This window comes from Mobula hypostoma, chromosome 5 (assembly GCF_963921235.1).
Source record: "Mobula hypostoma chromosome 5, sMobHyp1.1, whole genome shotgun sequence".
Classification (NCBI taxonomy): domain Eukaryota; kingdom Metazoa; phylum Chordata; class Chondrichthyes; order Myliobatiformes; family Myliobatidae; genus Mobula; species Mobula hypostoma.
In genome coordinates, this window is record NC_086101.1 from 4,920,026 (window position 1) to 4,936,825 (window position 16,800).

At 50.1% G+C, this 16,800-nt stretch overlaps 1 protein-coding gene across 3 annotated transcripts in view; it reads right to left on the reverse strand.

Moving 5' to 3' along the window:
• Positions 1–3,622: 3,622 nt before the first annotated feature.
• The window catches only part of LOC134346516 (olfactomedin-like protein 2A), a 43,695-nt gene continuing 30,517 nt past the window's right edge, over positions 3,623–16,800 (reverse strand). For all 3 annotated transcript variants that reach the window (XM_063047914.1, XM_063047915.1, XM_063047916.1), the window contains one exon: positions 3,623–7,399. In XM_063047914.1, coding sequence (XP_062903984.1) covers positions 6,810–7,399 — 590 coding nt within the window. In that variant the 3' untranslated portion in view covers positions 3,623–6,809. The remainder of the gene's footprint in view (positions 7,400–16,800) is intronic.

The window sequence follows — 16,800 nt, forward strand, 5'->3', positions numbered from 1 at the left end:
TGTAATAAAAGTGTTGGACAGATCTGTCTGGCTTCTCGATCCTCGTTGTGCCTGGTTGGTGGAGAACACAGTGTCACCCGGTGAGACTGCGTGTACCGGTGTGGGGAGAGGGTGGGATTTCCCCGTCGTCTCAGGGGGAGAAGAGCGGAGTGTCGGGAGTGGTTCACTGGTTCTCAGGCGATGTGGGGAGAAGCTTTCCCATTACAGAGTGCTCTACATGTGTACAGGGGCAGGGGGCACAGAGCATAAAAGTAGAGAAACGCCCTTCTGCCCCTCGCTGAGCTGTTGTTCTGCACCCGGACCCTAGCCCTCCACCCTCGCAACTTCTCTTAAATGTTGCAATCACCACCCCACAGCAGCTGCTTGTTCCACATTCGCACTAGCCGATGAGTCAAGCAGTTCCCCTTAAAGATTTCATGCTTAACCCATAACCTACTCAGTGGAAAACGCCTGCTTGCATTTACTCTGTCAATACCCCCATCAATTCTCCCGTGCTCCAGGGAATAAAGTTCCAAGCCATTGTACCCCACTGCTTAGTGTGCTAACCCTCCTGGCTCGGCATATGAAAAGGGTTGATGAGAGCTCTCCTGCATTGCAATGACGATTATAAGACTTCCTTGCTGCCCCTGTGCAACGTGATCCCTTGTTTAAATTTAGTTCACTCAGATTTTGTGCTTTATAGGGCTAAACCCCAGCTTCGACAGCTGGGGTAACAGGCCCTTCTGGTCCATTGCCACCCATTACCACCTGTATGACTTTTGAATGTCACAGGAGGAATGTACATGCTCCTTCCAGACAGCGTCGGAATTGAACCTGGGTCGCTGTTATGCTATCTGACACTACGTGTGATCCGTGACCTGTGCGCTTCTGAAGCCTCTCATTCCTGCCGGCGCACCGGGCCTCCTGCCAGATTCTCCCACAATATTCCTTCTCTTTTAGGAGAGGTGTTATGAACACACACCCATGGTTTCAATCACTGTGTACAAACTGCACGGGGTAGATGTCCGGCTGTGTTTACACTCCAGTACGTCGGCTGCTAAATCAGGACAGGATGATAGAACACCACCTGGCCCACAGTGTCTGCACAACGAAGGGGTGGGTTGTCCACACAGTAGTTAATGCAACTGCATTACAGTGCCGACAATCATCAGTCAGGGTTTGATTCCTGCTACTGACTGCGAGGAGTTTATACGTTCTCCCTGTGACCATGTGGGTTTTCTCCAGGTGCTCTGGTTTCCTCCCACATTCTACAGGTCAAGGTTGGGGTTAGTGAGGTATGAGCGTGCTATGTTAACACTGGAAAGGTGGTAACATTTGTGGGCCGCCCCCAGCACATCCTTGGACTGTGTCCGCTGTCAACACTAAACCACACGTATCACCCATGAAAAAATCTTTAATTGTTCACTTCCTCTTATCTTAGCTCCCTCTAGTCATTGTTTTCCCGTCAGAGTTTATTCTACTTTCCTCTCAGTCACCATTTTGTTGACTGTGACACTTTCACATTGACACCACTCCCTCTGCTGTTATGAATGACCTTCTCTCTTCCTCTGTGGTTTTAAGCACTGATGTTAAACAATTCTGTCCGTCACTCATCCCTGCAACACCTGATGGATCTCCTCTGCACCTTTACCATCGTTTGTAGGGCAGGACGTGGAATTGGCTCAATGTGGTGCGGCAGAAGGGAATTGAAGGGCTATAGGGAGGAAAGGTTTAAACTGATCTTGGAGGAGGTTAAAACATCGTGTGCCAAAGTGCCGTACTGCGCTGTACTATGTTCGATAGAAACCGATATTATTCCTGCACTTTGAACTTGCTGGCTCTGGAGAGGTGCAAAGGCCAGTGAAGAGATACCAATTAGAATAGACATTCTAACTTCCCCATTCCGACATGTCAGTCTGTGGCCTTCCCTACTGCTGAGAGGAAGTCACTCTGGAGGAGATGCACATATTCCATCTGAGTAGCCTCCAGCTGGGTGGCATCAATTTCTCCAGCTTTCAATAATTTATCCCCTCTCCCTTCTCTGTTCGATTCTACCCTCCTTGCATCTTCTCACCTACCTATCACCTCTCCCTGGTTCCCTCCACCTTCCCTTTCTCCCAAGGTCCACTCTCCTCTCCTATCAGATTCCTTCTTCCGCCCTTTACCTCTTCCCCCATTCTTACTCCATCCTCCCAGCTGGCTTCCAGCTTGTACTCTTACCTCTCCTCCATGTTCTTATTCTAGCACTTTCCCCCTCCCTTTCCAGTCCTGAAGAAGGGTCTTGATCTGAAACATTGACTGTTTTTTCATTTCCGTACATACTGCCTGACCTGCTGAGTTCCCCCAGCACTTTGGATGCGTTAGCTTCAAAACCAGCGTGGTTTAGGTTCAACACTGGGTGAAATCTGTGCAGAGAAATGTCCTGCACCTGAAAGTCTTAAATCTGTTCCTTTCTGCAAAATGTTGCCCAAGCTCACTCATTCAGCCCATCACTGATGCTCCACCATTCGAATGTGGCTGATTTAAAGATGAGCTTTGTTGGTCATGTACATTGAAATATACAGGGAAATGTGTTGTTTGTGTCAACGACCAGACTGAGCTGGGGCAGCACAGAAATGTCACCACGCGAAAGAGCATGCCCAGAACTTACCAACCTGTACGTCCTTTGGAATATGGGAGGAAACCAGAGCACCCGGAGGAAACCTCAGCAGAGAATGTATAAACTCCTTACTGACAGCGGTGAAAATTGAACCTGCGTCGCTGGCAATGTAATCGCGTCACGCTAACATGTGCCAGCCACATATATCGAAACATTAAAACCGGCAGTGAAATATATCAAGCAACACACATCAAAGTTGCTGGTGAACACAGCAGGCCGGGCAGCATCTCTAGGAAGAAGTACAGTCGACGTTTCAGGCCGAGACCCTTCGTCAGGACTAACTGAAGGAAGAGCTAGTAAGAGATTTGAAAGTGGGAGGGGGAGGGGGAGATCCAAAATGATGGGAGAAGACAGGAGGGGGAGGGATGGAGCCGAGAGCTGGACGGGTGATTGGCAAAGGGGATATGAGAGGATCATGGGACAGGAGGCCCAGGGAGAAAGAAAAGGGGGAGGGGGTAAACCAGAGGATGGACAAAGGGTATAGTGAGAGGGACAAAGGCAGAAAAAGAATGTGTGTATATAAATAAATAACGGATGGGGAACAGGACGGGGGAGATGGGACATTAGCGGAAGTTTGAGAAGTCAATGTTCATGCCATCAGGTTGGAGGCTACACACGTTCTTTTTCTCTTCTCCTTTTTCTTCCTCTGTCCCTCTGACTATACCCCTTGCCCATCCTCTGTTCCCCCACCCTTTGTCTTTCCCCCTGGGCCTCCTGTCCCATGATCCTCTCATATCCCCTTTACCAATCACCTTTCCAGCTCTTGGTTCCATCCCTCCCCCTCCTGTCTTCTCCTATCATTTTTGGATCTCCCCCTCCCCGTCCCCCTCTCAAATCTCTTACTAACTCTTCTTTCAGTTAATCCTGACGAAGGGTCACGGCCCGAAACATCGACTGTACCTCTTCCTAGAGATGCTGCCTGGCCTGCTGCGTTCACCAGCAACTTTGATGTGTGTGTTGCTTGAAATTCCAGCACCTGCAGATTTCCTCGTGTTTGAGTGAAATATATCGTTTGCATCCGTGCCCAACACAATGCAAGAGCGTGTTAAGGATGGCCAGAGTGTCACTACACTTCTGCTGCCAACATAGCGTGCCCCTAACTCTCTGACTCCGCCGGTACCTCTTTGGAATGCGGGAGGTGACCCACGTGGACGTGGGGAGAATGTACGAAGTCCTTACAGTCAGCAGGGGCAATAAAAGCCCAATGGGTGATTAGCAGCACCATAAAGCATTGTACTAAGTGTGACACTAGTACTCAGCCCCTCTCAACCCCATTCTGCTGCCTTCTCCCCATAGCCATGACTAATTGAAACTGCTGTAAATATACCTCATGACTTGGTCTCCACTGTCATCTGTAGCAATGAATTCCACAGATTCACCACCCACTGGCTAAAGAAACTCTTCCCCTTCCCTGTTCTAAGCATTTTCCCAATGCCTACTGCCTTTATTTCAGAATTCAGTACAGTAGTTTTGTTCTCAGCGATGGCAGATACAAGGAGGGGAAGGATGAGGCCGGGTCACTGGGGTCACCACGACACTATTATTGCTCAGGGCATTCCAGAGTTTGGAGTTCAATTCCAGCGCCCTCTGTAAGGAGCCTCTATCTCTTCCACGTGGAATGCGTGAACTTCCCCCAGTTTCTTCCCACCATACCAGGTAAGTTAATTGGCCTTTGTAAGTTGTCCTGTGGTTAGTTTAGGGTTAATTGGGTTTGTTTGGGGGGGTGCTTGGAAGGCGTGGCTGGAGGGGGCCTTCTTCAGACAATGTTGAATGTCGCCACTCAGATGTCTCCGAGGTACAGAATCCTAAAGATACATTGCCCCTCAGTGAAGGAAAGGAATGTCAACTCAGACCATGAGAGGCCTGTGTCGGGCATTTTCATGCCTTACAAGGAGCAGATTGGAAGTCTGTGTGGGGTGCCACTCCTCACACAGACAATGTGTGGTTAGGTGCCTTGCTCAAGGGCACAAACACGCTGCCACAGCTGAGGCTCGAACTAGCGACCTTGAGATAACTAGACGACTGCCTTAACCACTTGGCCACGTGCCCGACACGTGAAGGAAGGTCTCACCTTATTCCGGGCTATACCACACATTCAGAGGCCCCGTCCCACCGGCACCGGATACAATTCTGTTTCGACTCTGTCCAAACCCCTTGTGATTGTAAACAACTCTACTTTCCACTCTCGAAGGAGAGCAGCCCCCAGCATCACCGGCCACTCTGGTGGGACAGACGTGGGCCTTCCCCTAGATTAAACTGCAGTGTAGCACCGACATTTAAAAGAGAAACAAGAATTCAGCAAAAAAGCACAAAGTAATCTTTCTTTCCCCTGCACAGAAAGAGTACATGATTTTGTTGGCTACAGAACTGAGATAAAGACTGAATGTAACACACACAAATTGCTGGTGGAACTCAGCAGGTCAAGCAGCATCTATGGAGAGGAATAAACAGTCAAGGCCTTGACCCTTGTCATGCCATTTGCTCTCCATAATGGGCAGAACCGCCTTGCTGGCCATTGGATATCACTGCTGATCTCATACAATGTTTGCTGGGGGGGTGGAGGGATATAAACATATTAAATAGTATCTCGAGCCATCCCTGAGATAGGATTCTACATTGTAGGACAGGTGGTGACCACTCTATCTTGGTTCCGTGTAGTCAGTCTCATTGCTCGGCTCTTTACCCATAGCACTCGGCAGTTATTTCCCCCTTCAGCTCCCCGGTGAACCCCCCACAATTCTCCAAAGCACTTGTCTGCAGTTGATCCATAAGCACAGAGGCTGGAAATCCAGAACAACACACACAAAAAGCTGGAGGAACTCAGCAGGCCAGGCAGCATCTATGGAGGAGAATAAACAGTCGCTGCTTCTGGCCAAGATTCTTCATCAGGACTGGAAAGGAAGGGGGAAGAAGATGAGGGGATGAGGGGAAGGAAGACAATCTGGCAGGTGATAGAGACCAGGTGAGGGGAGATGAAGTACGGTGACAGGTGTTGGCGCGTGGCCAAGTGGTTAGGGCATCGGTCTAGTGATCTGAAGGTCGCAAGTTCGAGCCTCAGCTGAGGCAGCGTGTTGTGTCCTTGAGCAAGGCACTTAACCACACATCGCTCCTGCACGTTTATAGCCCGGCGGCGGCAGTTGGTGCAGTGTGGGCAAGACAGGTAAAGGGCTGAAGGAGGAATCTGATGGGAGAGGAGAGTGGCCATGGGAGAAAGGGAAGGATGAGGGGCACCTGGGAGAAGTGATAGGCAGGTGTAGGGAAGAAAAGGGCTGAGAGGGGAACCAGAATAGGGAATGGAGAAAGAATGGAAAAGGAACGGGAGCAAGGCAGAAAACCCTGGAGGAACTGAAATATTGACAGTTAATTTTCCCCCACAGAAACTTCTCATCAGGACTGCGCACCATGCTGCCTGACCTGCTAAGTGCTTGGGTGTCGGACCAGCGTTGAAAGTGGACGTCAGGTTTTACCTCTAATATGAGGCACAGCACAGTCGGGCTGTCAACCTCAGTTTCCCAATGAACAGAGGCAACTGCGGGGGTGAGGGAATGGAAAACTGGGGTGTCATGAGCTTGTCCGGACCAATCTGAGGCAGCTCACTCGCTCTTGGTCCCCACCGGACAGTCAGCCTCTCACCTGTGGCTCCAAGTCGCTGTTTGCATGCGACTGCGGCCACACCCGGGACACTGCTTCGATAGGAGGGCTGAATCAGGTGAGGGTAGCCGGGAGGTCTCACGCCCCGGTGAGAGAGGGACATCCCTGTCCTCGCATGTGAAGTCAGCTCCAGGGGTCTGGGTGAACCAGGCCAACGATGAGACCCAATGGCCGGGAAGGCAGCTCTGCAAAGCTCCGCGGAGAGCAGAGGGCAGCAGAAGGCACAGCAAAGTCATGGTCATCCACTGCAAACAAGCAAAACCCCAGTTGTTACACTATTCGTACCCCTGGACCCGGATTTCTGGGGTCGAGAGAGTGGAAATACCCCAGTGCAAGGCCTTTTCAACGTTGTTGGATCTGATGGACCACCGACCATCAGTTGGGACAGATCCGAGGAGATGTGGATCCATCGGCTGGTCTTGGCTCTGGGCCGTTTGAAGTTCTACGTGTTGGAAGATTCTAACGGTGGTCGTCCCGGCGCCCGGTTCGGAGGAGGAGCTGAGGAGCAGGACGCTGCAGATCAGAAGGCGAATCTTACAGTGTAGGTGGCTTGGTGCCCGTTGTCCCAAGCGTAGAGCAGCTTGTCTGCTGGGTTGTAGTCCACCTGAGTCAGGAGAGAGTGCACACTTCGCATCCTTAGCCCTGGGTTCGACTCAAAGCCCGTGTAGGTGTCAAACGCATAGGTGATTGTGCCTTCCGCCTGCCCCTGCAGGTCCATGGCGTACAAGACACCACATATCAGGAAGGAGTTCCTGTAGGAAGCCCGTGTGACGTGGGTTCTCCAGGTGGTCTCCTTCCTCGTGGTCAGGTCGATGGGGTCCAAGCGGCTGAGGACCAGGACCTCCTCCGGGAGGTAGCCATAGTCGTTGGAGAAGTACGTGACCCAAAGGCCGCCCTCATCCACGGTGAAATCCACCTCGGAGTAGCCCTTCCAACCGGCCGGAGTGGTCAGCTCATCCAGCAAACACCAGCCGGCGGCCGCCCGCTTCCGCAGGTCGTAGCGGATGATGCTGCGCGTGTACGCCTTGTGGTAGTAGAAGGAGCCGTTGTAAACGGCGTGGCCTGTCCCCATCCAGCTGTACGGGAGCTTGTAGGTGTTGAGCCGGCGACCTGCAACAAGAGGACGGCACGGCGGTCACCAGGACATCAAAACCTCAGCCTCAGCCCATCCCTCCCGCTCTGTCCCGGTGACACCCACCACCCAGCGACCGACCGACTTTATAACACCGCACAGAACAGGCCCCTTGAGCCCAACGAGCCGCACCATCCAGCAGCCCAGCGAGTTATATATAGACCATAAGACAAAGGAGCAGAAGTAGGCCATTTGGCCCATCGAGTCTGCTCCACCATTTTATCATGAGCTGATCCATTCTCCCTTTCAGTCCCACTCCCCCGTCTTCTCACTATAACCTTTGATGCCCTGGCTACTCAGATACCTATCAATCTCTGCCTTAAATACACCCAATGACTTGGCCTCCGCTGCTGCCCGTGGCAACAAATTCCACAGATTCACCACCATCTGGCAAAAAAAATGTCTTCGCATTTCTGTTCTGAATGGTCGCCATTCAATCCTTAAGTCATGCCCTCTCGTACTAGACTCCCCCATCATGGGAAACAACTTTGTCACATCCACTCTGTCCATGCCTTTCAACATTCCAAATGTTTCTATGAGGCCCCCCCCCCATTCTTCGAAACTCCAAGGAATACAGTCCAAGAGCGGACAAACGTTCCTCATATGTAAACCCTCTCATTCCCGGAATCATTCTAGTGAATCTTCTCTGTACCCTCTCCAACATCAGCACGTCCTTTCTTAAATAAGGAGACCAAAACTGCCCACAGTACTCCAAGTGAGGTCTCACCAGCGCCTTATAGAGCCTCAACATCACATCCCTGCTCCTATACTCTATTCCTCTAGAAATCAATGCCAACATTGCATTCGCCTTCTTCACCACCGACTCAACCTGGAGGGTAACCTCAAGGGTATCCTGTACGAGGACTCCCAAGGCCCATTGCATCTCCGAACTTTGAATTCTCTCCCCATTTAAATAATAGTCTGCCCACTTACTTCTTCTGCCAAAGTGCATAACCATACACTTTCAAACACTGTATTTCATTTGCCACTTCTTTGCCCATTCTTCCAATCTATCCAAGTCTCTCTGCAGACTCTCTGTTTCCTCAACACTACCGGCCCCTCCACCTATCTTTGTATCGTCAGCAAACTTAGCCACAAAGCCATCTATTCCATAATCCAAATTGTTGATGTACAATGTAAAAAGAAACGGCCCCAACACTGATCCCTGTGGAACACCACTGGTAACCGGCAGCCAACCAGAATAGGATCCCTTTATTCCCACTCTCTGTTTCCTGCCAATCAGCCAACGCTCTATCCACGTATGTAACTTCCCCGTAAGTGCATGGGTTCTTATCTTGTTAAGTAGCCTCATGTGTGGCACCTTGTCAAAGGCCTTCTGAAAATCCAAATATACAACATCCACTGCATCTCCCTTGTCTCGCCTACTGGTAGTTTCCTCAAAAAATTGTAATAGGTTTGTCAGGCGGGATTTTCCTTTAAGGAATCCATGCTGAGTTCTGCCTATCTTGTCATATGCCTCCAGGTACTCTGTAACCTCATCCTTGACAATCGACTCCAACAACTTCCCAGCGACCAATGTCAAGCTAACAGGTCTATAATTTCCTTCTTGCTTCCTTGCCGCCTTCTTAAATAGCAATCTTCCAGTCCTCCCAAACCATTGTTATTGAACTGAGCCTAACTGCAGGACGGTTTACCATGGCCAGTTACCCTCCCGACTGGTACGTCTTTGGACTGTGGGTAGACCCGGAGAAAATGCACGCATTCTGCAGGGAGAATGTCTGGGATTAAGCTCTGAACCCCAACGGCCGAGCTGTAATAACGTTGCACTGACTGCTACACTTTGCAGCCCCCTTGATCACCGACCAGGGTTCAATACCCACCGCTATCTATGTTCTCCCCCTGACCGCATGGGTTTCCTGCGTCCATCCAAAGGCGTAGGAGTCAGAGGAGTAACTCGTGAGCGTGCTATGTTGACGCTGAATTGTTGGTGACAGTTGCACGTCCGATCATTGCGAGCTGCCCCCAGCTCCTCCTCGGACTGTGTTGGTCATCAACGCCAGAAACGTGGTGGTGCTTGCGGGCTGTCCTCAGCTCCTCCTCGGACTGTGTTGGCCGTTGACACAAACGGCACATTTCACTCACAAACAAGAGAAGATCTGCAGATGCTGGAAATTCAAGCAACGCACAGAAAATGCTGGAGGAACTCAGCCAGCCTGGGCAGCATCCATGGACACGAATGCGGTCATCCTTTCAGGCCGAGACCCTTCGGCAGGACAGGAGAAAAAGACGAGGAGTCAGAATTAGAAGGTAGGGGGAGGGGAGGAAGAAACACAAGGTGAAAGGTGAAACCAGGAGGGGGGAGGGGTGAAGTAAAGAGCTGGGAAGTTGATTGATGAAAGAGATACAGGGCTGGAGAAGGGGGAATCTGACCTACCATCCCACCAGCCTCCGCGTCCAGCACATAATTCTGCATAACATTTGTCACCTCCAGCGGGATCCCGCCATTTTCCCAATGAGGCCACACTCAGGTTGGAGGAACAACACTTTATATTCCCTCTGGGTAGCCTCCAACCTGATGGCATGAACATCAATTTCTCAAACTTATGGTAATGCCCCCACCCCTTCTCTATTCCCCATTCCCATTTCTCTCCCTCATCTTATCTCCTTACCTGCCCATCACCTCCCTCTGGTGCTCCTCCCTCTTTTCTTTCTTCCATGGCCTTCTGTCCCCTCTTATTAGATTTCCCGTGTCCAGCCGTGTATCTCTTTCACTAATCAACTTCCCAGCTCTTTACTTCACTCCCCGCCCCCGGGTTTCACCTATCACCGTGTGTTTCTCCCTCCCCTCCACCCTCACCCTCCAACTCATCTTTTTCTCCAGTCCTGCCGAAGGGTTTCGGCCCGAAGCATCGACTGTACGCTTTCCCGTAGACGTTGCCTGGCCTGCTGAGTTCCTCCAGCACTCTGTGTGTGTCGCTGATACTTCACCGCATGTTCCGATGTTTCAAAGCACATCCCACACATAGTCTTTTATCTTCATACCTTTCGCAGACTGCCCTTGTCTGCCCCCACCACCCTGCCGGCAGGGAGCTCCACAACAAGGTGACTCCTTGGACGAGTTGGGTTTTCTGCACAATGCCCCCCTCTCTTCCTCTCACCACCCAAATGCCGCAGGGAGCAGCAGTCGATTTCCCCTCCCTGGTTTGGAGAACTTGTTATTGGCCGTATCTGCATGCTGCTGGACAACCCTGCTCCTTCACCGTCTCCAACTAATTGAGAGTCCTACCCTGCTGTAAGTCTGGCCAGCCTTTCCTGTTCCCTGTCAACTGAGGCAGATAAGAAGTGCGTTGGGATAATAAATCGTTGGATTTCTCAGGCCTAGAGGGCTGGGAAGGCTCACAAACTGAGTATATTCATACAACAGTACAGTGATCTTGTGCCAACCCTTTAGTCTCCTCTAAGATCAATCTAACCCTTCCCTCCCATATAGCCCTCCATTTTTGTTTTATCCATTTACTCATCCAAGAGTCTCTTTAATGTCCCTAATGTATGTCTGTACCACCTCTCCTGGAAACACAGTCCACACACTCACCACTCTCTGTGTTTAAAAAAAAATACCTCTAACACCCCCCATACTTTCCCCCAATCACCTTAAAATTATTAGCCATTTCCGCCCAGGGAATAAAGTTTGTCTATCCACTCGATCTGTGTTTACCTGGTATTATGTTTCACATCTTTATCAAGTCAATGCATTCCCACCATCAGTATGAGCCCATGTTCCCTTTCTCCCATGGTCCACTCTCCCCTCCTAACAGATTCCTTCTTCTTCAACCCTTTGCCTCTTCCACCTATCACCTCCCAGCTTCTTACTTCATTCCCCCCCCCGCACCTCACCCACCAGGCTTCACCTATCACCTTCAAGCTATCGTCCTTCCCCAACCCCATCCACCTTCTTATTCTGGAATCTTCCCTCTTCCTTTCCAGTCCTGATGACGGGTCTCAGCCCGAAATGTCAAATGATTATTCCTCTCCACCTGACCTGGTGAGTTCCTCCAGAATTTCATGTGTGTATAGCATTACCCCCTCCCCGACCCCACTCCCCTGTACTTTTCTGTGAACACCTCCAAATTACGCCATTTTTATCCTGAGAAAAAAAGAGAGCACATGAGACCTTTAGCTATGAAGTAGATCAAAGCATATGGATTTACGGCAGAAACATAGGATTGAGGTAAACGAGCCACGATCCTGTTGAATGGGGAAGCAGGCGTCAGGGACCGTGTTGCCTGCCTTCTGCCTCCATTTCTCATGTCCTTCTGGACACTCGCTGCACTCCACACATGGTCCACCTGATAGCAGATGGGAGTAGAGCTGTGATGGACTGAATGGCCTCCCACTTTCAGTCAGAGAGGCAGAGATATCAAGCTGCAGTTTAACTGACTGTACATGTAGACAACCAAACACAACAACGTTCATCCAGACACAGCACATAAAACATAATATCACCATAAATAAATTCAGCACGCATGTAGTGTGCAGCGCAGGGAAACAGTAAGCAGCTCGTTGTCCCAGTGACGAGACCTCGTAGGGTCACAGGCTAAGGGAAGAAGCTGTCACCCAGTCTGACAGTCCGAGTCCTGATGCTCCTGTACCTCCTTCCCGATGGTAGTGGGTCAGAGACATGGTGAAATGGGTGGTCAGCATCCTCAACAACGTTTCAGGCTCTTCATCCACAGCACTCCCGGTAGGTGTCACAAATAGGGGAAGGGAGACACTGGTGATCTTCCGGGTTGTGTTTACTATCCCCTGTGGGGCCCCGCAGTCCGGTGCCTTGCAGTTTCTGTACGTACCACACAATGATGCAGCCAGCGACGTGTAATTCAGATGTACATCAAGACAAGCCGTGAAATGCACGAACAGCTGGCACACGCAAGGATGTGCTGGGGGCCGCCTGCAAGTGTCACAACACGTTCCTGCTCCAGCATAGCACATTCAGAATTAACTGAGCTACATTCTGATTCTGTGATAAGAGGAAAACATCACACAGGGTTGTAAAGAAGGCTTTTGGCATCCTGGCATTCGTAAATCAATGTATTGAGTATCGGAGTTGGGATGTTATGGGGAGGTTGCATAAGACATTGGTGAGGCCAAATTTGGAGTATTGTGTACAGTTCTTGTCACCTAACTATAGGAAGGATATCAGTAAGATTGAAAGAATGCAGAGAAGATTTACTAGGATGTTGCCGAGTCTTCAGGAATTGAGTTACAGAGAAAGATTGAATAGGTTAGGACTTTATTCCTTGGAGTGTAAAAGAATGAGGGGAGATTTTGATAGAGGTTTACAAAATTATGAAGGGTATAGACAGAGTAAATGTGAATAGGCTCTTTCCACTTAGATTAGGAGAGATAAATACGAGAGGACATGGCTTTAGGGTGAAAGGGGAAAGGTTTAGGGGGAACTTCTTCATTCAGAGAGTGGTGGGAGTGCGGAATGAGCTGCCATCTGACGTGGTAAATGCAGGCTCACTCTTATGTTTTAAGAATAAATTGGATAAATACACGGATGGGAGAGGTCTGGAGGGTTATGGACTGGGTGCAGGTCAACGGGACGAGCGTAATAAAGTTTCAGCACAGACTAGAAGGGCCGAATGGCCTGTTTTCTGTGCTGTAGTGTTCTATGGTTCTACCAGGGCACTTTATTCAGTTGCTCCTGTACCTAATGAAGTGGTCATTGACTGTATGTTTGTGGTCTTCTGCTGCTGTAGCCCACCCTATTCAAGGTTCGACCTGTTGCATGTTCAAAGATGCTCTCCTGCACACCACAGTTGTAACGTGCAGTTATTTGAGTTACTGTCACCTTCCTGTCAGCTTGAACCAGTCTGGCCATTCTCCTCTGACCTCTCTCATTAACAAGGTGTTTCCACCCACAGAACTGCTGCTCACTGGATGTTATCTGTAGTTCACACCACTCTCTGTAAACTCTAGAGACCGTTATCTGTGAAAATCCCAGAAGATCAGCAGTTTCTGAGATACTCAAACCACCCCATCTGGCACCAATAACCATTCCACGGTCAAAGTCACTGAGATCACATTTCTTCCCCATTCTGATGTTTGACCTGAACAACAACTGAACCTCTTGACCATGTCTGCATGCTTTTCTGCACTGAGCTGCTGCCACAGTATCGGCTGATCAGATATTTGCATTAACGAGCAGGGGCACAGATGCTCCTAATAAACTGTATGTTCACAGTCTGGTCTTGGAAACTCCCCCACCCCCACCCCTCCAGGAGTTATCTGTCACTGATGGCCAAACTCTGGACCTTTCTTGTAGCCGTTGTAGTTTACAGTTGGTCCAACCGCGATTCTAGTCAGTGCTCGGCCCCTTCAATGGTGGCAGTGGTCATGGTGGTGCACGTCAGGGGTGCGTGCCCCGAGGTGGTTATGTTGGGGACGCAGATTCATTTACGTAGCACATGTACATTGAAACGTACAGGGAAATACACCGACTAGGTTAACAAAGATGTGTGTGGGCCACACATTACGGCAGCGGTCCCCAACCACTGGGCCGCGGACCGGTACCAGGCCGCAAAGCATGTGCTACCGGGCCACGAGGAAACGATATGAGTCAGCTGCACCTTTCCTCATTCCCTGTCACGTACTGTTGAACTTGAACATAGGGTTGCCAACTGTCCAGTATTTGCCAGGACATCCCGTATAGGATGTGGGGTGGGACTGCGCAGGCGTGTGACGTCGGGCAGTGCAGCGCGGCAGATTTAAAAGGGCAGACATCCTGCTTCGGATTTGATTCGAAGAAGGAGTCTGAGAGTCTGAGTGGGAGTGCCGAAAAAGAGATTTTTGAAATTTTCGTTATTTTTTTTTCTCCAATGGCTTTCTGAGAGGCGGGACTGCGCAGGCGTGTGACGTCGGGCAGTGCAGCGCGGCAGATTTAAAAGGAACAGAGCCTCAGAGAGCGGGCAGCGTAGTTTGCGGGCGGCGGAGTGAGCCGGGAGCAGAGTGAAGACTTAAGGGCTTCGGCTCACCGGGCTTAGGCGGAAGCGGGCGAGGCGAGGAAGGTTTGACATTCATTTTCTGTTGCTATTTGAGGAGAGGGGCATTATGACTGTGAGGGCAGTTTGCTGTTCTCGGTGTCGGATGTGGGAGGCCCTGGAGTCTCCAAGCCTCCCGGACGTCTACATCTGCGCCAAGTGCATCGAGATGCAGCTCCTAAGGGACCGCGTTACGGAACTGGAGCTGCAGCTCGATGACCTTCGTCTGGTCAGGGAGAGCGAGGAGGTGATAGAGAGGAGTGGAAGGCAGGTGGTCACGCCGGGGCCACGGGAGGCAGACAAGTGGGTCACGGTTAGGAGGGGGAAGGGGAAAAGGAAGGTGATGGGGAGTACCCCGGCGGCTGTGCCCCTTAACAACAGGTACTCCTGTTTGAGTACTGTTGGGGGGGACAGCTTACCCGGGGGAAGCGACAGTGGCCCTGCCTCCGGCACAGAGTCTGGCCCTGTAGCTCAGAAGGGTAGGGCAAGGAAGAGGAGGGCAGTTGTGATAGGGGACTCGATAGTAAGGGGGTCAGATAGGCGATTCTGTGGACGCAGTCCAGAGACTCGGATGGTAGTTTGCCTCCCTGGTGCCAGGGTCCGGGATATTTCTGATCGTGTCCAAGATATCCTGAAGTGGGAGGGTGAAGAGCCAGAGGTCCTGGTACATATAGGTACCAATGACATAGGTAGGAAAAGGGATGAGGTCCTGAAAGAAGAATATAGGGAGCTAGGAAGGGAGTTGAGAAAAAGGACCGCAAAGGTAGTAATCTCGGGATTACTGCCTGTGCCACGCGACAGTGAGAGTAGGAATGCGATGAGGTGGAGGATAAATGCGTGGCTGAGGGATTGGAGCAGGGGGCAGGGATTCAAGTTTTTGGATCATTGGGACCTCTTTTGGCGCAGGTGTGACCTGTACAAAAAGGACGGGTTACACTTAAATCCTCGGGGGACCAATATCCTGGCAGGGAGATTAGCGGGGGCTACTGAGGTGACTTTAAACTAGAATGGTTGGGGGGTGGGAATCAAATTAAAGCGGCTAGGTGTGAGGAGGTTAGTTCACAACAGAGGGATGGGAACCAGTGCAGAGAGACAGAGGGGTGTAAAGTGAGCGTAGAAGCAAAAAGTACAAAGGGGAAAAGTAAAAGTGGCAGGCCGACAAATCCAGGGCAAGCATTAAAAAGGGCTAAGAGAGTTGTAAAAGAGTGCCTGAAGGCTTTATGTGTCAATGCAAGGAGCATTCGTAATAAGGTGGATGAATTGAAAGTGCAGATTGTTATTAATGATTATGATATAGTTGGGATCACAGAGACATGGCTCCAGGGTGACCAGGGATGGGAGCTCAACGTTCAGGGATATTCAATATTCAGGAGGGATAGACACGAAGGAAGGGGAGGTGGGGTGGCGTTGCTGGTTAAAAAAGAGATTAACGCAATAGAAAGGAAGGACATAAGCCGGGAAGATGTGGAATCGATATGGGTAGAGCTGCGTAACACTAAGGGGCAGAAGACGCTGGTGGGAGTTGTGTACAGGCCACCTAACAGTAGTAGTGAGGTCGGAGATGGTATTAAACAGGAAATTAGAAATGTGTGCAATAAAGGAACAGCAGTTATAATGGGTGACTTCAATCTACATGTAGACTGGGTGAACCAAATTGGTAAAGGTGCTGAGGAAGAGGATTTCTTGGAATGTATGCGGGATGGTTTTTTGAACCAACATGTCGAGGAACCGACTAGAGAGCAGGCTATTCTGGACTGGGTTTTGAGCAATGAGGAAGGGTTAATTAGCGATCTTGTCGTGAGAGGCCCCTTGGGTAAGAGTGACCATAATATGGTGGAATTCTTCATTAACATGGAGAGTGACGTAGTTAATTCAGAAACAAAGGTTCTGAACTTAAAGAGGGGTAACTTTGAAGGTATGAGACATGAATTAGCTAAGATAGACTGGCAAATGACACTTCAAGGATTGACGGTGGATATGCAATGGCAGGCATTTAAAGGTTGCATGGATGAACTACAACAATTGTTCATCCCAGTTTGGCAAAAGAATAAATCAAGGAAGGTAGTGCACCCGTGGCTGACAAGAGAAATTAGGGATAGTATCAATTCCAAAGAAGTAGCATACAAATTAGCCAGAGAAAGTGGCTCACCTGAGGACTGGGAGAAATTCAGAGTTCAGCAGAGGAGGACAAAGGGCTTAATTAGGAAGGGGAAAAAAGATTATGAGAGAAAACTGGCAGAGAACATAAAAACGGACTGTAAAAGCTTTTATAGATATGTAAAAAGGAAAAGACTGATAAAGACAAATGTAGGTCCCCTGCAAACAGAAACAGGTGAATTGATTATGGGGAGCAAGGACATGGCAGACCAATTGAA